General features: G+C 35.9%; 2 protein-coding genes across 4 annotated transcripts; one reads left to right on the top strand and one right to left on the bottom strand.

Annotated features, from left to right (window-relative positions):
• Positions 1-391: 391 nt before the first annotated feature.
• LOC124825620 (structural maintenance of chromosomes-like protein, putative (DUF3531)) lies at positions 392-7093 on the top strand. The gene is made up of 7 exons (XM_047298276.2): positions 392-830; positions 907-1080; positions 1211-1289; positions 1376-1435; positions 5641-5762; positions 6435-6506; positions 6625-7093. Exons 1-7 carry the CDS (start codon positions 517-519, stop codon positions 6725-6727), a joined length of 924 nt encoding a protein of 307 aa, XP_047154232.1. The 5' UTR covers positions 392-516; the 3' UTR covers positions 6728-7093.
• A 434-nt stretch (positions 7094-7527) lies between these two features.
• LOC124848726 (katanin p80 WD40 repeat-containing subunit B1 homolog KTN80.3-like) lies at positions 7528-27101 on the bottom strand. Of its 3 annotated transcripts, XM_088113178.1 has the most exons (21): positions 26951-27101; positions 26703-26845; positions 26451-26583; positions 26203-26352; positions 25890-26020; positions 24984-25101; positions 24615-24841; positions 22810-22912; positions 21515-21585; positions 21334-21408; positions 21112-21255; positions 20775-20997; positions 20205-20627; positions 14063-14140; positions 13864-13982; positions 11926-12045; positions 10944-11018; positions 10722-10834; positions 8542-8658; positions 8378-8446; positions 7528-8156 (listed from the first exon to the last, which is right to left on the bottom strand). In XM_088113178.1, exons 4-21 carry the CDS (start codon positions 26228-26230, stop codon positions 8093-8095), a joined length of 2298 nt encoding a protein of 765 aa, XP_087969304.1. In that variant the 5' UTR covers positions 26231-26352; positions 26451-26583; positions 26703-26845; positions 26951-27101; the 3' UTR covers positions 7528-8092. The 3 variants fall into 3 exon arrangements, with proteins under 3 accessions (XP_087969304.1, XP_087969303.1, XP_087969305.1); XM_088113177.1 differs by having other exon boundaries at positions 26451-26845; XM_088113179.1 differs by having other exon boundaries at positions 14063-14122; positions 26451-26845.
• Between the last annotated feature and the right edge of the window lie 349 nt (positions 27102-27450).

The raw sequence follows: 27450 nt of genomic DNA, 5'->3' as shown, positions 1-27450 counted from the left end.
TTGGTCTATTGTAGACATCCGGTCCCTACTGGTACAACTATTATTATTATTATTGATATTATTAGTCGTATCTCTTTATCATAAAGAAATCAATATTAAAATAATATTATTTTATTTTTAATCAATTTGTTATAAAAGAAAAAAATATCCATAATCAATTATTTAATTTCTTTTATATTATACAACTTTTTATTTAGATATTATATTTATAATTATATATAATTATAATATTTAAATATAATCATCTAAATAAATTATTTATATAAATATAACAATAACTATATTAACTTTTAATACAGATGAAAAAAAAAAATTCGCCAGGTTCTCGTACTAGTCATAAAATGGATGCCAATCATATATTACATTCATACTCTTGTTAAGAAACACTCCAACCTGACATATCAAACGATAAAAATGTTGAGGAGTTATTAATGAAATTTGGTAAAAAAAAACATTGTTTTTGTCTGGTCCGCTACAAAAAGAGACGATAAGCATTTGAGAAGCAGAGGGAGAGAGATGGCGTATGGATGTTGTTGCCGGTGGCAGTGGGTGGAGGCCAAATCCATGGGATTGGGATGTTGCTACTCTTCCTCGGCTGCTAGGACCAAGACGAGTCCGAGTTTTCGTCTTCGTCTTTGTTCTCCTCCTCGTCCCGTCTCTGTCACTGTCTCTGTCTCTGGTCTCTCCGATTGTAACCCTCACACTGGCAGTGACCGAGAGGACATAAAAGGGTCGGGAACTTCCGCCAGAGGTCGCAGACTGCTTAAAGTTCGAGAAGAGAAACAGAAGCGTGAATACGAGCGGCTCCACAACTACCCTGCTTGGGCAAAGTAACCGTCTTTCTCTTCATTCCTCCATCAGCAATGCTTCTTCTATTTATTAATTGATGCTTTGCTTTGCCTTCAGAGTCCTCGAAAATGCCTGCAAAGACGACGAAGAACTCCGTGGCGTTCTTGGAGATAGTATTGGCAACCCTGAACTCATGAGGAAACGGGTGGAAGATAGGGTTCGAAGGAAGGGTCGAGACTTTCAAAAGTCAAAAACAGGATCCGTCCTTGCTTTCAAAGTCACCTTCAGAAAGTAAACAAACATCATCTTTGTCCCTTTCTCTTCTCCTCCCCTCTTCACTCTTAAACCATACTTGCATTTCCACAATTTCTGTGTGTTTATCAAAACCCATTTTCAATTAGCTCTGCATTCCCTCTTTCAGCTTCAATCCAACTGATTCTTATATCTGGTTTGAATTGTATGGACCACCATCAGATCGGGATGTTAATCTAATCGGTAATGTAAGTGTTTAGTTTAGACTTTTAGCTTTTAATATGCAGTTATATTTATTCATAAAAATTTTCTGTATTCTTCATGTAAAATGCAGGTTATTCAATCATGGTATGTCATGGGTCGCCTTGGTGCGTACAATTCATCAAATTTGCAGGTGAGCCATGTTCACTTCTTCAGTTTTCTGTTGCTGTCTCATAATAATTTAGTGTTGGCACCATCTTTTATATTTATCACAAGATAGAAAACACAAAGAATAATGCGCAGGAGAAGATGGAAATGAGATTCCCAATCCCGATGGTTTCAGTGTATTTATTTACAAATGCGTGCTTGGAGCTCGATGAAATACATAAAAATACTAAAATATCTCTCGGAGTAATGTTTTTAATCTTTATGTTTGTCCAGTATTGTCCATTTGTAATCCCTATTATTTATGTTAGAGCTTCAAATCAATGTAAATAGAAGAATTACATCGGTCTTATGATTGCACATATCATTATAGTTTACTTAGTATTGGAGCCTGGTTCCATCCACCATGATCCATGTCCACTGTGCCATGTTTTAAAAAATATAGAACTCACTTTTGTTTGTCTTCTCTACATGGTATTTCTGTCCAATGACTATTTGAATCCCGCAAGCTTTGAACTAACCTTGGTCATGACTAATCACTGCCATGCCCGGGGTTGTGCTTCCCAAGCTGTCTCTGAAGTGCATGGCTGTACCAGCGGGATTCTCCTCCCTCCAATAAGTCCATATCTAGAAACACTGAGCAGTGTCCTTCACTTTGCTATGCAGTACATACGACCTTCTGTAGCAGAAGTTTCTGTAGATACTGAACCTTGTTCAGCACATATCAAAACATCACCTTTGCTTAGTTGTCTCCCATAGTTTCCCAGTTTGCCTTTGCCAACCAATCCCCAGCCTTTGTCCCCGACTCTCCTTGGAGTCTTTTAGTTTTTGTTTCCAACCATTCATTTTTTTCATCAAAGTTTATTGACTCTCTTTCCCAAAAAGGGATATCGCCAACACATCCAGAGGCTGTGAATTAGTTATCAGTAGAAGACTCTTGAAATAGCAGCGTTTTAGGAAAAAAAATACAGTTTTAATGTTTCTCTATCCAAGTAGGAAATTTGAAAAATTAGTGAGAAGGTGGATTAGAAAGTGGCTGAAATTCTAGGTTGAACAATATTTAAGAAACATCGATATTTCAAGCTATAGAACTCCAATTGAGGTTATTTCAAAATGAGGGCAAAGTTTGCGTTTTGAACTTCAATCTACGTTTTGGAATCACATAATTTGGGCAAGTAGAACGAGAGATACGATCATAAGATAATTCTGGACAAAAGTGAGTTTCTAAATTTCGAGTAAAGGAAGAAAAAGAGGTGAATATGAAAGGTGGAAGGAAAGAATCACTCTCATTAAAATAAAAGAGATAAACTCTAATTTTTTAAATAAAACTCAACTTGTTTCATTGATAAAAATGGTTCAGCTTATATAAAAGCTTTAGCTATCAAAAATTATAAAGAATTTATTAATTATAATTACATTTCACTTAAGCTAATAATGATTCACTTAAACTAATAATGATCTCATTACTTAATGGTTGATTGTAACTGAAAGCCTGAATCCCTAAAACCCTAAACCTAAACGTATAGCCTTGAAATCCTGAAACCTCAAACTCTGAAGCCCTGAAACCCCGAAATCCCTAAACTCTAAACTTAAAACTTTGAAACGCTGAAATGTTGAAACCTTGAAACCCTAAAATTTCGAAACCCTGAAACCATGAAAACCTGAAACCTAAAACCTAAACGTTAAACCATGAAACCTAGAACCCTAAAATAGGAAACTCAGTAAAAAAAAAAAAGAAACTCTAAAACCTTATAACTCTAAATGCTAAACCCTAAACGAAAATCCCTGAAACCTCGAATCCCTAAATTCTCTAAACCTCGAAACACTAAATCACTAAAACTCTAAAATGTAAAACCTAAACGTAAACCCCTGAAACCTTGAAACCTTAAAACCCTCAAACATGAAATCCATGAAACCCTAAAACCCCAAAGCCCCGAATCTTGAAACTCTAAATCTCTGAATCCCTAAAATCTTAAAATTCTTAAAACTTAAAACCTAAAACCTAAATGTTAACCCCAAAACCACTGAAATGTTGAAACTGTAAAACCTCGAAACCCTGAATCTCTTAAGCCTAAACTTTAAACACCCTTGAACCCTAAAACCCTAAAAATCTGAAACCTTAAAATCCCGAACCTCCAAAATCCTAAAATTTCGAAATCTCGAAACACTGGACTCTGAAATCCTTAACCCTTAACCCTAAACACAAAATTTTGAAAACTTGAAACCCCAAAATCCCAAAACACTGACACTCTGAAACCTTGAAACCCCGATACCTCGAAACCCTAAATCCTCTAAAATCTTAACCCTGAACGCAAAACCCTTAAACCCCAAAACTCTGAAATCCTGAAATCTCAAAACCCTAAAACCATGGAACCCCAAGACTCGATGCCTCGAAACCTTGAAACCATGAAATCGTGGAACTTGGACACTTGGAAACACTGAAACGCTGAAACACCAAAACTCTTAAGTCCTTAAACCTTGAAACCTTAAACCCTTAACCCAAAACGTAGAACCCTGAAACCCTTAAATCATGAAATCGGAAAACTCTAAAACTTTGGAACTGCAAAATCAAGAAACTTTGAAACCTTGAAACCTCGAATCTCAGAAATCCTGAAACTTCAAAACCCTAAAATCTCGAAACCCTAAACTTTGAAACCTCGAAACCCATAGACCCTAAAATCCTGAATTCCCGAAATCTCGAGACCCTGAATCCCCTAAACCCTAAACTTAAAACCTGAAACCTTGAAATCCTGAAATCTTGAATCCTCGTAACCTCAAAACCCTGAAATCTCGAAACTCTGAAACATTAAAACTCTGAAACATTAAAACTCTGAAATTTTGATACCCTGAATCTCTAAAACCTATACCCTAAACGTAAAACTCTAAAAACATGGAACCTTAAAACCATTAAAATTTGAAACCTTGAAACCCTAAATACCTAAATCCTTAAACCATTTATCCTAAACAGAAAACCCTGAAACCTTGAAACCCCCTTAACCCCAAAACCCTGAAACTTCGAAACCCTGAAATCTCGAAACCCTAAAACCTTTAAACCTCAAAACTTTGAAATCTCGAAACCCATAAACCCTGAAACCCTGAATTTCCGAAATCTCGAAACCCTAAATCCCCTAAACCCTAAACTTAAAACCCTGAAATCCTAGAACCTTGAATCCCTGAAACCTCAAAACCCTGAAATCTTGAAACTCTGAATCATTGAAACTCTGAAATTTTGAAACCCTGAATTTCTAAAACCTATACCCTAAAGGTAAAACCCTGAAAACCTGGAACCCTAAAACCATTAAAATTTGAAATTCTGAAACCCTAAATACCCAAAACCTTAAACCATTAACCCTAAACGAAAAACCCTAAAACCTTGAACCACTGAAACCCTCGAAACCCTAAATCCATAAAATCCTAAACCCTTAATCTGAAACGTAAAACCCTTAAACCATAAAATCCTCAAACCTTGAAACCTTGAAACTCGAAAACTCCAAAATCTCGAAATCCAGAAACCCTAAAACTCTGAAACCTTGAAACCCCGAATCCCCGTTATCTTGAAACATCGAATCCTTGAATCCCCAAAACTTCGAAACCCCAAAATCCTAAATCCCGAAACCCTGAAACCCTAAAATCTTGAAATCCTGAAATCTTGGAACTTAGAAACCCCGAAACACTGAAATCCCGAACTCCCAAAATTTGAAACCCTTAATCCCTGAATTGAATCTCTATTGCCAATAATATCTCTTCGTATACAATATGTTATAGGGATAATTTTCTGTCTGTATACAAAACAGTTAGGAATAAATACTGAAGATTATTAGTGATTAGTTCCTTTCACACTCGTTTATTTGTTGAAATATATAGGAAACTAAGAAATCACCAATGAGACTCATTACTATTGGCGGAGTAAGTCTCAGTTTCAACAAAAAATTCATCTAATAGTAATGAATACGTTTCAAAGAGTATTAGAAAGTATATTACTAACTTTTTAGTAAATTATTTTTATATCGACTTTCTTATATCCCTAATGAAAGAAGCACTTTTAATTTATACACAAACAAGGACAATTAATATGATTTTGTTGTTTGGAACTCGTCAATTTTAGCTTAGTTCAAGAGGCTATGGCAATGATATGCCTGCATGAGCTGAGTCATGGCACTGTCTTCTATATCTAGCTTCCTACTTGTTCCTTTACATTCTAACAAGAACTGAATTATCTTGAATTGATGACAGATGGCAAATTCATCAATGGAGTTTGATCCGCTATATGATGCACATAAGGGTTTCAAAGTTATGCCATCATCTTTCCATGATATCAGTGATATTGAGTTCCAGGACAACTGGGGTCGTGTTTGGTATTAACGCTAGAACTCAGCTCTTTAAAAATGAAATAAGGAACTCATCTAAGTATATATTGAAATGTTGGCAAAGTCTCTTTAATCACACGCAGCTTATTATAGTATCTAAAAACTTAAAGTCGTAAACAGAATTATTTAAATGCACAGAGAGCACATTAAAAAATCCCCAAAAATATAAAGAAGTGAAACTTTGAAGTTAATGTGTATTGATCAACTCAAACTAAAAACTTTAAAAAAATACTCAAACAAAACCAGTATCGTAAAATAAAATGCCTCTCATCAAATGAATCAAAAGAAGAAGTCATATTTTAGTAACTCAGACAATACATAAATTACTGTTTGCTTAATTTTTCCTAGGAGTGATTTGGATTACATGTTTGACAAGACACAAACTAGAAGAAAGGGAGATAAAGGAAACATTCAAAGTTATGAATTTAAAATTCTAAAATACATGAAAAATGGAGTTAATTACATTATAATTGAGATGAAGGAATAAAGTACCAAACAATTGGAGTAAAAATCTTCTTATATGAATGACACTTTACATTAGTTCATTCACATGTAATGTGTTTTATGTAATTATATAATTATATAACTGTAAAATATGTGATTTAATCAAGATTTCTGTTGGCACAAAACATATTTAAGCTTTATACATATATCTTACAGGGTGGACTTGGGGACATCTGATTATTTTGCAATTGATGTGCTTCTCAACTGTCTAACTGGCTTGAGCTCGGAGTAAGTTTGAATACTAAACTTGTTGTGACTAAAGTGAGGATACATGTATTACAAATGTGTTTGTCTTGTTAGTTGTTTTATAAAAGCTACTGTGATTAACCTTTTTTCTGAATGTCAGATATCTTGGAATCCAACAAATTGTTTTTGGTGGTCGCCACATGGGTGATTGGGAAGAGGGGATGACAAGCCCTGAATATGGTTACAAATATTTCAAGATTTAAACTGGAACTCCTTGCAGTTGACTACACTCAGTTTGGTTCAAAATGGGTTGTAAGATATGTGCATACGGAAAGGTAAACTTTTTGGGTGAGTTTAACTTTAGGGTCATTATTTGTATTTGGTATTCTTGTCATTCAGTCCCAATTTAGGGTGAGTTTAACCTACTCAGGCTGTGCCTGTTAGAGGAGGTATTGCACAAGTGGAAAATGGCATTGCTCTTTAACTCATCTGTAATTTCATTACTAAAAAGCGGAAGCATGGTCTGGTTGTATTTGACATAGTATGCGCGAAAGAATGATGGTATGGTACACTGCAAGAGACAGTTTGACATAATTTGACAGAGGAATGTCATGCATTCTCTTATATTAGTTAAACTTTCTCAGGTATATTCTATTCTTCAAAAAGTAAGATTACGCAACTTAACTGCGAGACAAAATTTTGCTCCCAGATTTAAAATTAAGTTATATTTAAAATGAACATTTTTCAATGATCTACCAATAAATAATTTTACTTAAACGAGCATTTCACTTTTGGCTTGAAAACTTTTCTCCAAGAATTTCATTGCGTAGTATCCACCTTCCTCTGGATATCTGTCTGTTCTATCCAAATTCTTTTTCGACATATACTCCCCATGCATGAAAATAAAAGAACTCCCAACTTTACTCAACATTAAAAATTCCAAGTGATGCAAACTCTTAACGCATTTTCTATTGTGGAATCAAACTCCAAGTGTCTTCAAAGATTAGTCTGTACAAGTTTAGACTGAGTCCGTTTTTAAATAGCCTAAAATATGGGAATCATATAGTCCATGAATATACCTGATCATTTTGAATGACTATGATCTCATAGAGCATAAACCATTGTCATATTCAAGCAAAATCATTGAAAGAAAATCATACAAGAATATGCAACAAATAGAAATATGAACGGCGCCACTCGCTATGCATAACGGCACTTAAAGAACCATAACAAAAATCATGAAATTTCGAAATGAGATTAGACAGGCGGTAAGTATCTTGCGCCACATATTGGGTTAGTTGTGGAATGGACTACTTAGACCTTCGCATGAAGCAGATGACGACTGGTTAAAGTCAGCTGTGCAACCATCAGCAGAGGGTGACATCTCTCAAGCTTTAGCTTCGAGTATATGTCGCAGAATTAGCAGTTATCAGTGCCTCCACTAATCAATTTCCATTAACTTTTACCGGCAATAAATGTACATACATGAAAAAGCTTCTTTCGACGCCCGAGGACAACGCATCAAACTATTCGGTGGCTTGTTTAGAGGTTTAAATCTTTAAAATGCACAAAACCCCCAAAAGCACCGGCAAAACATGAGCAACAGAAATCATTGAGCCAGGACAGGATCATGAAACATCCTGTAAAGCCAGATTCAACTCGTGTGCAGATTTTGCAATTGATCCTCCTCTTCTACAGGAAAAGAGACAACAAGCAATGTAATTAGCACAAGATATTCTAAATCACCACATTAATAAATCGGCTCGCTAAACATCAGTTTGCTTTGAGTTTTCAAATATTAATGTTTCTATGTTGCCTTAAGAGTTCAAGCCAAACTAGCATTGCCAAATTGGGCTTAAATAAATGGACATTTTTTTTTCCATACAAGCCAAAAAATAAAGTCGAACTGATACCTTGAAAGAGAAGGTAAAAAACGTTTGACTTTTTCAAGTTCTGGGAAGCATAGGTTGCAACGTTCTAGCCTGACAATCATTAACACGCAGCATAAAATGAATGAGTATATATATGTGTTTGTACATACTATTATATATATAAAAACCTGAGGAATCAACAAAACCTTTTCTCTGCCTCAATATCGACACCAACAGGTAGTGGAGCTGATACAGTTGAATAGATTACCGAGCCAAATATTCTGACCAGTTTCAATAGCATTTCCAAGGATATTCCCTGATGTCTACATACATATGAATATCAAATTTGTCAGCACAACGAAATCTATGAAATTATAATTTAAAAATGTAAAAACATCAAAATTACCCATCTTCTATATTCTCTAAGGATACAATCACAACATTGATGAAGATTTTGTAACTGGAAAATATTTAGGGTATATGGTCAAGTAGACCTTGACAGCTGATCTAACACGAATGCCTAAGACACATTATAAATGATTACTTGTAGAATTTATTAGATAAATTATCCCATATTATTGATGGTTAGTCATAAAACATGCAATAAAGAGCCAAAGAGTTTGTAGCTCACTTGAAACCAGCTCAAATTTGAAGCACCATCTGACAGGAGCTTGTAGTTCCCCAATCCCCCTCATAAAGGTTAACTTATTTTGTGGGTTTTTATAGTTTACTGAACTTTCAAAGTTTTAACACTATTAATTTTTAAACTGGTCGTACTTGCTGGCAGCTATTAACTTTCATTAAGTTATACATACATGCAAGAATACACATTAGTGTTTCATCAACTTGTGTTGTGAGTGTCAAATAAAATACCATCAGCTATCTGAGTCTTTATAATTTGGCAAAATTAAAATTTTTAATAAAAAAAGGTTTTTTTAGAAGTACAGGGGATTCCGTTAAAATCTTTCAAATTATTGGGATTTCATATAAATTTAACAAAACTACAAGGATAAAAGATCTACTAATTAATCTATCCAAAGAAAAAGACGATAGACAGGATCCTTGAAAGAAATACTACTAATTCTTTATACAAGAAAGAAATTCGAAACATTTTGTCATGATTATAAGAAACATAAGACCCCTTTCAAATGTATTAATTTATTATGAAGTCTATTAATGAAACCACCACTCATTCCCCATGAGTAGATGAGTTATTGGATTAATAACAATTACAAATCATACTCACGGTTGAAAAAATTATTACATTACTGATTTCATTAAATATAACTACTATTTAAACCATTTAATTTTATAGGTATTAATAGAATAAAATTTAAATTTATGACATTGTTAATTAAAATTAACTTCTTTTATTGGTATTGTTGAATTACGTATTTGTTTGTAATGTACAAGGACCAGATGAATCCGTAACTATCAAAATCCAGCAGATCTTTGTTCTTACACTTAGAGATTGATTCCTTCAAATAATAGAAGGAATTCAGTTTCCCAAAGAGATTCCTGAAAAAACTAGGGTGCTTGCAAGAGAAGTGAATAAATAGAACCTCAGACTGTCATGTATGGCACTCATCAATTGTCTTCTGAAACAAACATTGAGAAGAAACTTGTCCTTGCTTGAGAATATAATTGTAACATATCACAGAACTAAGGGAACGTTTGGTTTGAGAAAACATCTATAAACTTTAGTTACAAAATATCATTTTGTTTCCTATTTTCAAAAGTTGCATTGGAAACAGTGAAAACAAAGACCAATAAAAAGTTATCTTAGTTTAACAAAGTAATTATCACTGTCACTCCATGGCTCCCCGTGACTTTTCTCCTTGGATAATTTTTTCTCTCCACAGAATAAAAAAAGTTAACATTTAAAGTTACTGCATAGTACTGCTAAAAGAACCTAAAAGTTCGTTCAATACACAAAATTGAGAGAAAATATATTTAATAAATTGTCAAGCAAAATTAATCCATTTAATTTATGATCCACTCCTCTCCCTTAAATCCCCAAAAAAATGGCCTCCTCATTCTTGCTGTCGGGGAGTACCTTCCACACCAGTTAGTACTCGTGTGGATAAAAAATGTTATCCAATAAAATTCAAATAAGGTAAATCAAGGCTCTAGTTACCCACATTGGATTATTCTAACCACCTGCTTTATCAAAAAATAGTTGTTCCCCTCATTCCCACAGAAATCTGGTTCTTATACCAACTGTTATACTAGTGCGGATGACACTGAACACATGAAAGGAACATTTCATAAACCATGTAACTATCACTTTATCTTACTTTCAACAATATTTTATGTCCTCTATAATGCATTTGTCCAGCACAAAGCATTTAAAATTCTGCCTTGCATCAGAAGAGATATCACTCACCTTTCCATTTCACTTTGTAGAAGGTCAGTTAGAAGTGGTAGAAGACCAGTGCATATATCAAGTGTAATGATATCAATTTTTTCCAATATAATGCTAACAACATCCGCAATCACCTGGAATAAAAACTATTTATATAAGAATTATGACAACATATTAACAATACCACGGTAAGGACAAAATTTAATGATAGTATGCAATAACGACAAAAAAAACTCTGCTCACAGCATGATCATCCATCTTTGTCATTATGCCAATGACCTCGTTAACATCATTCCTTTCCCAACATCTGAAGACCATCTGCAAAATAATGCTTTCGAAGTTCAGCAAATGTATAATTGCATGTAGGTATGGGTCAGTTACCAAAACTCTATTCAAGTCTATAAAAATCCTAAATGTTTATTGAAGGGAATTTATCTTTTCATACAAAACCCAATTTCTCGTTCTCTTGATTTGGAAAATTTCTCTGCGTCAGGCTGTGAATTCTACAAATTGGTATGATTCAATTCGCCCAGGAAAAAAAAGAAACTCAGTTCAAACTTCAGAATGGTTCAGTTAGTTGTAGTGGTTCTGGTTCCACATGTAAACAACTATAGAGCAACGATAGAACTTTCTGAGATAAATATTTGCTAATAAAATGGTCTTAGCTTCTGGTTAATAGCTTTCTAAGCCGGTTTCTTCTTTTAATATAAAAGTTATGATCAAGCATTGCCAAACTCTATAGGATGGTATAGTGAGAGATCAATTATCTAGAAAATCTCAAAATATCTGGAATGATCAATCTCTTAGGAGTGTTTTCACACTTCAATATTTCATAATATATCATGATCCACTTCCTCAAATTAGGCTTACCAGAGTAATATTAGTATAAATAAGGATTACAGTTGTCTTTTGCAACACATCAATAAACACCAAATATGAATATTATATTCCATAATAAGGAGTTTGTTTTCTCTTTTTCTCCTCCCCTACCTAAATCCCTATGACATGTAATGATCATATGAAATTCTCTCCTCTTGATCCTTTTTTTTCTCTAATCTGAGAGAAGAAAAAGAATGCTGAAGCACATCAAGTTCCCTGGCCAGTTGACACTCAACATTCAAAGACTCTGGCTCATTATCATATAACATATAGCAGTAAGACAAATCCAAATAAATTCAAAGAACCCTGAAAAATATTTATGAAATCATAATTAAACCATCAATACCTGTAACTTAGCTGAACGAGCCATCATTGAACTGAGAAATTCATCATGTTGTTCCATCACATCAGCAATGGAATCTTCATCGGTAGCAGAAACCGTAGCCTTCTCAGTAGAATGTGCTCTCTGTTTAACTTTGAGGAATAAGGAAATTACATCCACCAAGTAAAAAGAAAACAGAGAAAAGGACACAAGACAAAGCAAACAACGGCCTCCTCAATACAATTAAATCAACCATTAAGGAAGCATTCAGTAGGAAAATTCTTTCAAGTTTTTCAAGAATTTTAGGTTATCCATGTTAAATTCTCATGTTTGGCATGACAATTTTAAGAACCATTCTCAAGAATCTAGCATTCCCAAGAATAGCATTTTAACTATGTTTCCTAGTAAAATTATATATTTCAATTCCAGTAACATGTTTAGACATTCCAGACATATTTATAACATTCCCAAAAAAACATGATTTCTAGGAAAGATTGTTGCAGAAAAAACTATACAAGAAACACCCCCTATGTTGGTTCAAAATCCATGGACTATCAAGTTTAACACGAATGTCTTCACTCGTTAAGATGTTGTGAACATTTTGCTGATAGAAATGTGTGCAACAGCACGAGTAAATTATTTTTCAATACATATCCTTTTGATGGGACCCATAATCAGTCATCATAAGTGGCTGATGTGGTCACATCAAGTTTGAGATGAGGAATGTCGCAAGGTATGTATCAGGTAACATGACACCTAGTGGATATGCTACTTTCTTAAAGCCAGGCAAAGCAGTATGCAGTTGAGACCAAAGCATCTGAGACTAAGATTATTAAACTATGGGTTTTAAATTTTAGAGAAATGCTAGCCGCAAACGCTTTTGAACAGACTCTTCACTATTGGTCGAATTTATTAGATTACACATTTTATGGGTTCCCAATTTCGTATTAAAGAGACCCACTTGTGATATTGTAGTGTTCGATAAATTTTAGTCAATAAAAAAGAATGTTAGAACGGGTGTGTCAAACAGTATGTAGTTCCTTAATGTATACTTTATGTGGATGCAATTCGCCAATTATGCAGCTTTCTCTCAATTACATTGACTGTTAAACTTTGAACTACAGCCTAATGTTTCTACAAAAGATTTGACGTGTTGCCAAAATTGCAAACATGCAATACCAGCAACAATTAAATATATCATGGAGATAAGGACAAAAATGCACATCTTAACATGTCTAGATTTTGAACAATGTTCTATACTAGAAAGAATATGAATAGAAACATAGACAAGAGTGGTACGTATATGAAAGCAGGAAGAAAAGGGAGGCTAAGAGAGTGATACCGTTGAGAGATCAAGGGGAAAAAGAGATGCGGTGAATTGTGAAGTTAGTTGTGGGGGCAGAGAGAAATGATGAACTGAGAAGGAAGAGAGGGGATATATAAGGTGTGGAAAATTAGAATGGTAGGGAAAAAAGTAGTAATAGAGGCAAAGTAAAAGTGAGGGTCAAGGACATCAAAGTGCTTTTGTTTTCTTCCTTTCAGTAATCTTTGGTTGCAGTCTGAGATTTGCACAATCTCTTTTTTGTGAGGACCTGAAATCCTAGTGGTTCTTATTTGTATATTTCATTTGTAATTAACTCCCATCATATTACGGCAGTACTTTCCACAACCATATGTCACAAGAAAATGATCACAGGTCCCACTTGCCCTTATAATAGAAAGGGTGCAGATATAAAATGAGTATGTATAGAGTGGCCCACTTATTCTCTGAAACTTGATTGCCCTCTCCCAGATAAAAGAAACTTCAGCGCATTCTTACAAAACAAAGAAATGGATTGATTATACCAGTATTTTTTTAAGTGTTCTTTAAGACCAAAGCTATGAATCATCATCATAAGTAACATAAAATAGAAATAAAAAGGCTATAAATAATTATAGCAAACAATAGAATTGGTATAATACCCCACTGAAAGGAAGCACATGAACTGATGATATCCGTCCGTGAGAAATCCCTTGTCTAGGTCCTTCGTAATTAAGAGGTCGTTCCCTCTTTTCTAAATTGAGGAGTGACCGCATTCTCCCTACATATTATAGAGCATAAAATTAAGAAACCATTTATATTAATGAAATGACAACCAACAGTTCACAAAAAGAAAGATACCTCCTTTTTGCACTTCTACAGAGCATACATCCCTGTTCACTTTCAAGCTTCGAGCTTCGTCTGGGGCAAGATGAAATTCTAAACACCATTAATACACCATCCAACAGGGTAAGCACACCCAGATTTTCACAAACAAATACCCATCAATCATTGTAAAAACCATAACATGAGGCAGTGAACCTTCACACCATTTTGCCTTAGTACATTGTCTACGTTTAGTCTCATTATACCATTGTAATTGTATTCAATGTCCATTAAAAATCAAGCAGAGATCAAACAGCTACAACCAGACAACAAAAGAAAACTTAAGCAAAGGTCCTTCCAATCACATGACAAATTGAGATACATTGATACACCTCAAATTATTCCTAATATGCAAATCAATTTCCAAGTCAAAACTTCCAGCAAGTTAACACTATGTTTTGAAACCTAAGTCGCACAATTATTAAGAGCAATTACTTTCGTATGAAGAAAGACTGGGAAAGCATGCCATCTTTTCTTATGGCATCCACATTCATGGTATCCCAAACCATAAGACAAGAATGGTTTGCCATAGTAATTATAGGTCAATGTGTGTGTTAGGATATTTATCCTATTTTATCATCATTATAGTGTGTCAAGGGTTACCCTATTTATCATGATTATATTGTGTCTAGGATTACCCTATTTATCATGATTATATTGTGTCTAGGGTTACCCTATTTATCATGTATTTATTTTTATAAATAGAAGATTGTGAGAGGGATCAATCAAGCCCTCTAGAATTATTGAATTATTTTACAGTTTCAATTTTAAGATGGTATCAGAGCGGGTTGATCCCGCTCTGGTTTCTGTTTCGTAATATATATCTGTCCGGTGCCACAGGTCTTCGTCGCCCGCCACTGTCCGCCGCTGCCCGTCGTTGCCCGCCGCTGCCCGCCGCCGGCCACCGTCAACCGTCGGCCACCGTCGTCCGTCGCCGGCCACCGTCCGGCCACCGTCGCCGCCGGCCACCGCCCGCCGTTGTCGGCCACCGTCGTCCATCACTGTCACAGTTTCCTTTGTCTAAACCCTTAAGGTTTTTTTGTTCCTCGCTAGTACTATTCGTCTTCTTCAGAAATGGCGTCTGGCAGTACTCTTTCCTTCTCTGGAAGTCCATCAATTACCTCCGAGAAGCTAAATGGAAAAAATTATCTATCATGGTCTGCTGCCGTTGAAATGTGGTTCCTTGGCCAAGGGCATTATGACCACCTTGAGCAAGATGGAAGCCATGTGCCTACTGAAAAAGCTGATCAATGGAAACAAGCAGATTTCCAGTTGTGTGCCTTGTTATGGCAATCAGTGGAACCCAAACTTCTTGTATCTTTGAGGGCTTTCAAAACTTGTCACTCCTTTTGGAAGAAAGCCCAAAGCATTTATGCCAACGATATTCAACGTCTCTATGACACTACAAACAAGCTTGCATCTCTTAAAATGACAGACCATGATATGGTGTCCTTCATGGCTGAAGCCCAATCTGCTGTCGAAGAACTTAGGATGTTTTTGGAAGTAGATCCATTAGAGGATATCAAAAAGAAACTAGACAAATTTTACATGGTGTTGATCCTTCGTGCCCTACATCCCGATTTTGATCATCTCAGAGATCAACTTCTAACTAGTCATGAGGTCCCCTCTATGGAAACATTGACCACTCGCCTTCTGCGTGTCCCGATATCTCAAACTCAAGAAGCACATGAACTAGTGGAACCATCTGTTATGGTTGCCACACGAGGAAGAGGAGGACGTGGCACTAGAGGAGGAGGACGAGGAGGTCGGGGACGTACTCAATGCACATATTGTAAAAGGATGGGTCATACTCAAGAGAATTGCTACTCCTTACATGGTTTCCCTTCCAAAACCGCCAATATTTCGAAGACTGAAACTTCCACTTCGAAAACTGAAGCCTCCACTTCTATGTTTTCTGAGGATGAATATCAGGAGTATTTAAGGTTAAAGTCTAATAGCTTGGCACAACCATCTCAATCTCCCAATACATCAACAGCCTGCGTTTCTCAATCTATGGAATGTCAAAATTCATGGGTAATTGACTCAGGTGCTTCTGATCACATTTCTGGTAATATCTCTTTGTTCTCATCTATTTCCTTTCGAGAAAAACCTCGTTTCATAACCCTTGCAAATGGATCTAAAACTTCTTCCAAAGGAGTCGGTCATGTTTCTTTGTCTCCCTCCCTTAATCTCAACTCAGTCCTTTTTGTCCCTAATTGTCCTTTTAATTTAATTTCCTTAAGCCAATTGACTAAAATGTTAAATTGTTCAATAACCTTTGATCATAAATCTTTTGTTATACAGGAGCGTGGTTCGGGGAGACAGATTGGAGAAGGATATGAAGCTGGTGGATTATACCATTTTGGATCTCGTCCAAGGGTGTCTTGTGTTGCTGCTCCTAATCCTAAAGTGCTACATGATCGACTTGGCCATCCTCATTTGTCCAAATTAAAAAAGATGTGTCCTGAACTTAGTGGTCTCCAAACCTTAGAATGTGAGTCATGTCAATTAGGAAAACATGTTAGATCTTCCTTTCCTAAAAGGTCTCAATCAATATGTAATTCTAGTTTTTCCATCATCCATTCTGATATATGGGGACCTAGTCGTATCTCCTCCTTTGGTTTTAGATATTTTGTTACCTTTATTGATGAATATTCAAGATGTACTTGGGTTTATCTTATGAAAAATCGTTCTGAATTGTTAGCTATCTTTACATCCTTTTTGAATGAAATCAAGAATCAATTTGGTCAAGTAATCAAAATATTCAGAAGTGATAATGCAAAAGAGTATTTCTCATCCTCCTTTTCTGCCATCTTGAGTTCCCATGGTATATTACATCAGTCTACTTGTCCTCATACACCACAGCAAAATGGTATAGCAGAACGAAAAAATAGACACTTGGTTGAAACTGCTCGTACCCTTTTGCTTGGTGCCCATATTCCTGTCCATCATTGGGGGAATGCCATCTTAACTGCATGTTATCTTATTAATAGGATGCCCTCCTCCTCTCTTGATAATAAAGTCCCTTTCTCCATTTTGTTTCCTAATGATCCTCTCTTTCATACATCTCCCCGAGTGTTTGGCTGTGTATGTTTTGTTCATGACATGTCTCCAGGTCTAGACAAACTCTCCGCTCGCGCTCTCAAATGTGTCTTCTTAGGCTATTCTCGACTTCAAAAAGGATATCGGTGTTACTCTCCTGAAACTAAGAAGTATTACATGTCTGCCAATGTCACATTCTTTGAACAGACTCCTTACTTCTCTTCATCTGTTCAGGATGTTTCTATCCTCCAACAGGTCCTTCCTATTCCAATGGCTGAGTCACATAGCTCCACTGTTTCTGTCATTCCAAGTCTTGATCACAATCCTTCTACACCTATTTCTCCACATACTGAGATCATCCCACACAGGGCCCCAATGGATAGTCCACCTTCCCAAGACAATGGTGAATCTCCTACTTCAGATTCTTCTCCCTCGTCACCTCGTCCCACGCCTCCTGGTGCAAATGATTCAGCATGGCCTATTGCCCTCAGAAAAGGTACTCGTTCCACTCGGAACCCTCATCCCATTTATAATTTTCTAAGCTATCACCGATTGTCGCCCTCCTATTTTTCTCTTTTATCCTCAGTGTCCTCTGTTGTTATACCCAAGAATGTGAAAGAAGCACTTGATCATCCTGGATGGCGACAAGCTATGATTGCAGAAATGCAGGCTCTTGATCACAGTAATACTTGGGAGCTGGTGCCCCTTCCCCCAGGAAAAAAGGCGGTTGGTTGTCGATGGGTGTATGCAGTTAAAGTTGGCCCTGATGGTGAAATTGATCGGCTCAAAGCTCGGCTTGTTGCAAAAGGTTACACTCAGGTTTATGGTCTTGATTATTGTGACACTTTCTCTCCTGTAGCCAAGATGACTACTATTCGTCTCTTCTTTGCCATGGCAGCCATTCGTCACTGGCCACTTCATCAATTGGATATCAAGAATGCCTTCCTACATGGTGATCTTGAGGAAGAAGTTTATATGGAGCAACCTCCTGGGTTTGTTGCTCAGGGGGAGTCTGGTATGGTATGCAAATTGCATCGATCTCTATATGGCCTCAAGCAATCCCCACGTGCTTGGTTTGGAAAGTTTAGCTCCATTGTTCAAAAATTTGGGCTAAAACGCAGTGAAGCAGATCATTCAGTTTTTTATTGTCATTCTTCTCTCGGGAAATGTGTTTACTTAATAGTATATGTTGATGATATTGTCATTACAGGAAATGATGTTGTTGGAATATCTCAACTAAAAGAGTACTTGTGTAGACATTTTCAAACCAAGGATCTTGGAAGTCTCAAATACTTCTTAGGCATTGAAGTAGCGCAATCAAAAGATGGAGTTGTAATCTCCCAAAGGAAGTATGCTCTTGATATATTACAAGAAACAGGTATGATTGATTGTAGACCGGTAGACAGTCCCATGGACCCAAACCAGAAATTAAGGACAGAAGAAGGTGAATTATTCTCCGATCCAGAGAGGTATAGGAGGTTGGTTGGCAAACTGATTTATCTCACTATTACAAGGCCAGATCTATCCTTTGCAGTTGGAGTGGTTAGTCAGTTCATGCAGGCTCCATGTGTTGACCATTGGAATGCTCTCATTCGCATTCTAAGGTATGTAAAGAAGGCTCCCGGGCAAGGATTGTTATATGAAGATAAAGGAAGCATTCATGTCTCTGGGTATTGTGATGCAGATTGGGCAGGTTCACCTATTGATAGACGGTCTACAACAGGATATTGTGTTTTTCTGGGAGGAAACATTATTTCATGGAAAAGTAAGAAACAAAATGTAGTAGCTCGATCAACTGCGGAAGCCGAGTATAGGGCAATGGCATCACTAACATGTGAACTTATATGGGTGAAACAATTCCTTCAAGATGTTAAATTTTGTGACATCCATACTATGAAGATGTATTGCGACAATCAAGCTGCTCTCCACATTGCATCAAATCCAGTGTTTCACGAGAGGACTAAACATATAGAAATTGATTGTCATTTTGTTCGTGAAAAGTTGTTGACCAAAGAAATATGTACTGAGTTTATTGGGTCAAACGATCAACTCGCAGATGTATTGACCAAGTCATTAAGGGGTCCTCGGATTGAGTTTATTTGTTCCAAGCTTGGTACATACAATTTGTATGCTCCAGCTTGAGGGGGAGTGTTAGGATATTTATCCTATTTTATCATCATTATAGTGTGTCAAGGGTTACCCTATTTATCATGATTATATTGTGTCTAGGATTACCCTATTTATCATGATTATATTGTGTCTAGGGTTACCCTATTTATCATGTATTTATTTTTATAAATAGAAGATTGTGAGAGGGATCAATCAAGCCCTCTAGAATTATTGAATTATTTTACAGTTTCAATTTTAAGAGTGTGCTTTTGCCACACAGCCATAGCCCAGATCTGACCAATATACAAAGTTTCTTTTGTTCACTGGTGAGGCATATAAATCAATCTATGTTTATCTTCTCCAAAACTAATTTCCATATCACACTTGTATTACTTTATTATTGTGAGCAACATCAGGGCTTTGAGGCTTAGGATCATGACATATAATCAGATAAGATAATATCAAGAGAAACAAGAAATATTTGTCAAAAAAATCACTTAAAAGCTTGAGTTACTATGTACTTAAAAATGGCCTTCATCAGACACGTCAAAAGTTTGTTACATGTCAATAAAGCACAAGCTCACAGCTACACTAATTGATAAAAATTTATCCATAACTCTGTTGAAATCATAAGATTTAGATATGGAAGGAGTAAAAGAGAGTAAACAAACTCCTAGTAACATGTATTAGATTATATGGTGTGATGATAATGAGGTTCCAATAATATGGTTCACAACCATTTGACCAAAACTTAGACAAGTGCAATAACATTAACAGTACAAATTACAGTTAAACAGATTATGACTAGAAAACATATTGCATAAATATCAAAGGAAAACAAGTTGTGTGAATACAGGATATGTAAAACTTTGTGCTGATTACTAGCACAGAGCTCAATGAATTTATTCATATTTGCCAGTCTCAAGACACCTAGCATAATTTAAATCTTTAAAACATGTAGAAATACCTTGCGTAGAGCTTACAGAAGCGGGGAAATTATTTTTTTCTGCAAAACCACTTAATTCACTGCTCTTAGATGCTGCAGTTTCAGTCAGAGAAGGGAGGGGCTTATCCACATCATCTCTATTATTTGAAAATTTACGCATATCTGCTGCCTTTGACTGTAAGGGGAATGGCATTGTTCTTCCAGCAACTCCAACTTCTTTTCTAGAATCAGCTGCAGGCTCTGATGACCTTGCACTAGTTCTGGGGACAATTACAGGTATAATATCTGATTTATTAACAATTGGAACATTGGATGTTGTGTGAGATTTCAAAGAACTCCTTTTCTGAGCTGTTGTATTAACCACTGTGGTTGAACCACCAGGTACTGTTTTGGGACCGGAGTTCAAATTAATCCTTTGAGGAGTAGTTGGTGCACTTCCTGAGGCTTCATGCAATCCATAAGCACATAGTGAGTGATAATGATTAATTGATAACAGAATCCAGATACAATAAAGATTACATAAAAAAAAAATTGACTAAAACAAATTCAAAAAACAAAATAAGAAATTGAGAAATGAGGAAGGATATATACATGGCAAACATTTTCCCTCCTTTAAGGGGTCTGAATCTTGAGAAGAAACTGACAACCGCCCAAGAGATCTCGTTTCCTTTAGTAATTGATCTGGATTTTGTGAAACAGATAGCCTAGCCTTAGCACTGATCTCATTTAGAACAGTCATATTTCCTCCTGAGGATTTAGTTTCTGATTGACCATTTAGATGGTTCACACTATTAAGTGCATATGGTTCTATACGCTGGACAAGAGATCAGAAATGTAAAAGAGGCACATTAGTATTAAATGGTATCAAATACAAGTCAACAATTCCTATAAGAAGCAAAATTTTATCTTGAAGATAAAGTGCCTTTACCGAGATGTCCACTACCCAGACTCCAACACAGCTTTGATTGTATGAGCAGCCAAGAAGTTTTCCTTCATGAACATTAAGATCTGACAATTTAGACCAACCCACATCCACCATATCATGGCATCTTATAGGTTCCCACGAGAAAACCTAAACAGAACCAAGCAAAACATTATTACCTTCATAAATGATTTACCTCAAATAAATAAACCAAAAAACAGAGCATACCTTTAAACTCTCGTGTAAACCACAAAGCAAGGTCCTCCCATCAGGACTAAAAGTAAGAGAACGCACTCCAGATGTCTAACATATAAGAAAAAATAGTCCAAATAAACGAAAAATAACTTGACAGATTGATCCAAACGAATCATCTCGAAGAAAATGGTCAATTTCCTATGATAAAAAGTACCTCAGGACCAGCTGAACCAATAAGCTCAAAGGTTTCAAGGTCCCAGAATTTAACTGTTCTATCTGCCGAACCTAAACATGGGAAGAGATAAATGAAATAAAATTAAACTCGAAATCACTGAAATTAACAAAAAAAAAGAACTTCCAGAAAGATAACAGAATAATCCAGCCCTGTATGTGTTGCAGTAACCATAAATAAAATAATATAAAGTCATCCACAATTATTATTTGTTTATTTATTTTTAAGAAAATTTCCTACTGTTTAAAGTCAAGGTATCCCAAATTAAATAGTATTGACGTGTTCAGAAAGTTGTATTATGTTAAGTGTATCGATTGGTTTTAAGATGAAATCTAACACATGTTTTCTCTTTCATAACTTGGGTTCATCATTGAACCAGACCTAAGGGAGATCACATCAATAAAGTTCTATCGTTTCTTTCTCTAATCTCGAAACCAATAATACTTATCAACTGATAATACAGAGGAGTCTTTCACAGTACACTCAATAATAAAAACTGGAATTGTAGGGAGAGGGATCCAATCTTCAATGAGATGGGCGGAAGAAGACAGCCAGCAGGCAAGGAGAGACAAGGAGCAGTAGGAGGATGGGTGAAGAGACAGAAAGGGTTATCTCGAAATATCCAAAGGGAGAGAAAGGGGGAGGGATGTAGTATATCCTATTGGGATTAATGCTAAGGAGCTTGGTTTTGGAGGGAGAAATAGTTGACATGTCACACTGTGAGCTTTGCAAGTTGAGTAACTTGTGTTGTTCCAAAATCTTAAATACAAGTCACTTCATAATATATAAATGTTTATGGTTAATAGGAAAACAACATTGCAAGCCTCAGCTTCAGAGCGAGTGTTGAATTGTTATTAGGCTTGTTGTTTAATAAATTAGAAGCGGTATCAAACTAGACTTGTCCAAGTTGCACCATGTGAGCACTTGATCTAAAAGCTTAGTATTTGTAGGCATTGTGCAAGGATAGTGTTTTGTTATCACTTCTCATGTCAATAAAAATACCAATAGCGTATATTCTCTTTTCTCCATTTCCATCAATGCCTATAGTTCAAATATATATGATGGTATAAATACGGGTATAAAGACAACACAGTCCCGGGGAAATACATTCTATCCAGTTCACCATCTATCTGTTGAAAAAGAAAATATTAGGACGAAATTGGGTGTATAATGTAGCAAGTATAGGATTCACTACAAATAACAAACCAAACACACACACTCTTGCTAAGGTAGAAAGGTACTTATTTTCATGATTTCATCAGAGAAGTAAGACTAACCTGTTGCTAGTAGAAACTCATTGGGATGAAAATCTATACACTGGATCTGGCCTTCGTGACATTTAAAGTCATGCAAGAGCTTCCCTGCAGTCAGATCCCATAACTGCCAAAATATACATTATAATTTACATAATTGATTAAAAAAAACAATAGATTCTTATTTGCAAACGAAGCACAGCATGCCAAAATTACATTAATCACAATTCATAAAAATATTAAGATAAATATACTGCGTACTATGCAATAAGTCCATGATAATGAGTATAAAATTTTACCGACTTTTTCAAGAAGTCATACTATAGTCTATACTAATTGAAAGATTGGATAATTTGCTTCCAACTCAGCGGCAAGGGGAACATTTCTTCTATATAACAAACACACATTGGAGAAAAACATTAAAAAAAAGGTAATCACTAAAAGTAGACTCAAGAATGCAGCAAACTGTCCATTCTCTCTACATGCCACTAGAGCTAGTTTACGGCAAACGACATCATCAAAGCAATGCAAGCATTTCCCTCCAATCAAATGCACAAAATGAATGCATAAACAGAACACAACCACAAAATTTTAGCCCCTTTATTTCTGGATAAGCTTTTATAAAAAGCCATGGAAAGTTAAGGTTTGCATGTTTAAAAATAAATTTTGTATTGCTTGGATTGTGATAGGGAAGTGTAATACAAGCTTCAATAAGACCATTCTACACACCAATAAAGAGCAAACACCTCAAGAAATCTACATAGTACCTAACACACCAAGATTAGATTCCCATTCAGTTTGTGAAGAAGTAGCAGTCCACAATACAGCCCTAGCTGGCCTCATAGTACACCAATAATTTTGCGAATCCTGCCATGGACAGCTTAATTTCTTCTTTTATCTTTACTACCATTACCATGTGTATACCTTCAGATTATCATGTTTATTCTTTTCACCTGTACTACCATATTATGTGTATAACCTCAAATTATCATGTTTATTATACTCACTTCTATATCTGTTCTCTCTCACTCACCCAGTAATGGAGTATAAGACTTTTCTTAGCTACTGCTTTGTGTAACAGTAAAGAGAAAAACATGCATATTCTGTATTAAGGTACATGTTTGAACAAACTTCTCTAAAAGGACTTCTAGGAAAGAAAATGAAATGAGCTTTTCTACAAGTTAGAATTAACTTATGAACAAGTTAATACAAGCTCTCTCATATAGCTATTCCAACTTTTTATCTTTTAACTTGTCCAAAAGCTAATTTTAACTTCTGAAGACACTGATCTTTTTTTTTATCCTTTTTATCTCTTAGAAGTCTTTTTAGTAAAGTTTGTCCAAATATACCCAAATTAGTATAGGATATTCTTCCAGCTAAGCCAGTGGTTATGCCAGCTGTATTTTCTGTTATGGGTAGTTACTTAACTACCCCTATCTGTGTATTATTAAAATATGTTCTCTATACTCAGATATCAGAATATCAATAAAATCAGAACTTATATCCTCTTTCAGTTCTTTCACCCTCTGATTACAAGCATTTCATGGAACAAGGTTACAACAGTAGACACCTGAACTTGCTATTTTTCATTGAGGGTATTCATTATCATGCACATAACCCAGCAGTTTTCATTCCGTGGTTCAATATGTACCAAGCTTGAACTGCAAATCTTAGTTATTTTTATTTGAGGCAAACCATGCAATACATAGGTATATATGGTTCAATATGATTGACTTATTTTTCCTTGTATAGTTGAAAAACCATGCAAGGCAGGTCTAGTTATTGAATCTGACTCTGATAGTATCATGAAAAGGGAAAGCAATTATAACCTTTACAGTATTGTCCTCTCCACCTGAAACAACCCAGCGTCCATCTGGGGTAAACCTGATTGCATTTACCCCTCGAGTGTGACCTTTGTATGTATGGATACAACCCTTCTTTCTGATGTCCCATATCTTAAGATTGGTGTCTAAAGAACCAGATGCAAAGAACTCTCCAAAAGGATGGAAGTCCACTGATGTACAATTGGACCTATGACCAGTAAGAGTACGAACAACTACCAAAAGAAACACAGCAAGTCAAAGAATAAATTTGTCGGTATGGGCAAGAAAAAGTACTGAATAAATTCTGAGATTAATCAAATCTCTTTTCATTGGTGAATTAAAACCATTTAAAGTGAATGGCAAGAAACTGCGTACTCTTTGCCTCTTCTAAGTCCCAAAGTTTGATAGTGCCACTTGCAGCACCAGCAGCTACCAAGACTTCAGAGGAATCAAAGCTTACGGAGTCTATTCCACTTGAATGTCCTGACAAACTCTGCAGTACGGGAAACAGATCTTACTTAAAATACAGAAACAAATATTATTTTGTCTACAGGAACATATTTCTGTAAAATATGATTGAGACAGACAAAAGTAAATAAAAAGATGATGGCAGCATTATTGGTGTAAAAACAAGAAAAAGAATGTATCTAGATAAGAAACTGATCAGTTGTCCCCAACGGCCAAGAGGACATCCCAATAGCTAAAAACTGAGTACCATCTAGGTTCTAGAAGGTCTAATGGGTTGAATTTGTCAGAATGGGATAAGCAGCGCAGCACATATTGGGTTGTTTTCAACTGAAACCAGAAAAAAAAATGGAATCCACTCACTTTGAACATTTGAGAGAGGAATCCCTTTCACCTAATCTCAAATATATACCATAAAGATGTCAAAACAAAAACACCAGAAGAGGATAATTTCTAGCTTTAAAATTTATTGGTCTGTTTAAATTTAATCCCGACCAACTAAACCAAAGCCCGAATACATCGAGCGTAGTCACAATATGTAAGAACAAACCCAAATAAAAGAAATGGAAACGATGATGTCGTGGTGTGACATTAGGTATAACTTAGTAAATTAATCCGAAGGTACCCTGACGAGAAGTTTTCATGCAACACCATTTTCATCAGCGGCCATTTACTGTGCAAACTAGTTTGGAACAGCTCCAAATAATAAAAAATGATTTTCAAATGTGAGAGGGAACAAGAAGCCCGCACAAGGAAAACAATGCTAATAATTAAGGCGCAACTAAAAAAAGATGAGGAGAGAGGAGGAAAACGAACCAGTATGGCATTAGGTTTGCCAATAGCCCAAAGATTGACCTTGTGGTCTTCACCTCCAGTGACAAGAACCCTGGATGATTTACGTCCAATCTTGAGGCAGTTGACGGAAGAAGCATGTGCTACAAATTCCTCTGGACATAACTCATCAAGGCCAAGCCAACCAGCAAGTACCAACCATAACCCACACACACAACAGAAGAATAACAAAGCAAAGTGGGCAACAGATAGCAGAGAGATCTGAAGATGAAAAATAAAATGAATGGCAAGAGCACAGCATAGATCAAACAAAATGCAGAAATGCCAAGAAGGATACGAAGCTTGTAGGCGCGTTTGGTAGTCATCGGTATGAATAAAAAACCCTAGCAATTGCAGTAGTGACAGGAACAGCAGCTCTCGATTAGAGACATTCGAGTCCCGAGATCTAATTTGGTCCACAAAGATACCCAGATCTTCGCTACCCAAGCTGCTCCAGGCCCCCACAAAATAAATGTCGGTCACGGCAGATCAAAATGGAGAGAGTGAAACTGAAATGAAACAAAGACCAACCGAACCTAACCTAACCTTCTTTTTTATTCTTGTTCTTGTTAGGTAAAGGGCGGTTGGTTGCAGTTGCAGTAGCAGAAGAGATTGCTTCAGAGTTCACACAGCATGATTCAAACAAGTAACCCACGTAGAGAGATACATTAAATTGTGCCTGCTCTTCTCAAAATTTTCCACAACCAGAGAGTGTGTGACTGATACGATAAGCCTGAAAGGTTTACGAATTAACAGTAATAATGCTAACGCCGCCGTCGCATGGAGCGAAGGACTCACCACTTCCTTGGATCTAGGAGTGAGTGAGTGAGCGAGCGAGCGAGTGTGGGAGCCAAAAGCTGAAACTGCTCGGCGCTTTCACGATCTCTGCGTGACCTTGTCCCTCGGTAGTCGGTAATCGTAATGCTTATGTTCAAATTAACCTGAGAGTGGGAAGGTTCAAAATATATTTGTAAAAATAGATAGAAAAAAGGAAAATATGTAAATAAAAATAGGAAAGCTACGTTCCACGTTTTATCCTCTCTCACCTCCCTCCCTCCGCAAATCAAAATTGAAAAGACCACACAACAAAACTCAACTCCAATGGACTCCCTTCACCTTTCTCATCTTTAGCTACTACCTTCCCTAATCAGTCGTCATCTTTCACTCACTCACATCACAACCACTGTTCATTCCACCTGTACCTTTTTTTTTCATAACTTATTTTCAAATTTTATTTTAGAATATGCAGTGTGCACTTTTTTTTAGTATTTTTTCCCTGACTAAACCTTTTTATAAAAATACCAAAAGTAGACTTATGCCGAATTAAATTATGTTAAGGATTTTGTTTTAAAAAAGAGTAGAATTCGGTCTCTAATGTGAAACACTGTGTTCATAACAGATGGTGATTGGAACTCTGAAAAATCGAGTTTCGTTTAAGGTTTTTCATTTTTTAAAATGGTGAAAAGTGAAAGGGAGGAAAAATGTAAAAAAGAAAAAAACAATTAAAATTAAAAGTAATGGTTACAAATGTGAAATTAAATTTTAA

Source organism: Vigna umbellata, chromosome 4, assembly GCF_029865625.1.
Source record: "Vigna umbellata cultivar VRB3 chromosome 4, Vumbellata_1.0, whole genome shotgun sequence".
Lineage (NCBI taxonomy): Eukaryota > Viridiplantae > Streptophyta > Magnoliopsida > Fabales > Fabaceae > Vigna > Vigna umbellata.
Note: the sequence above shows the minus strand (reverse complement) of the source record. Positions and strands in the feature narration are given on the sequence as shown.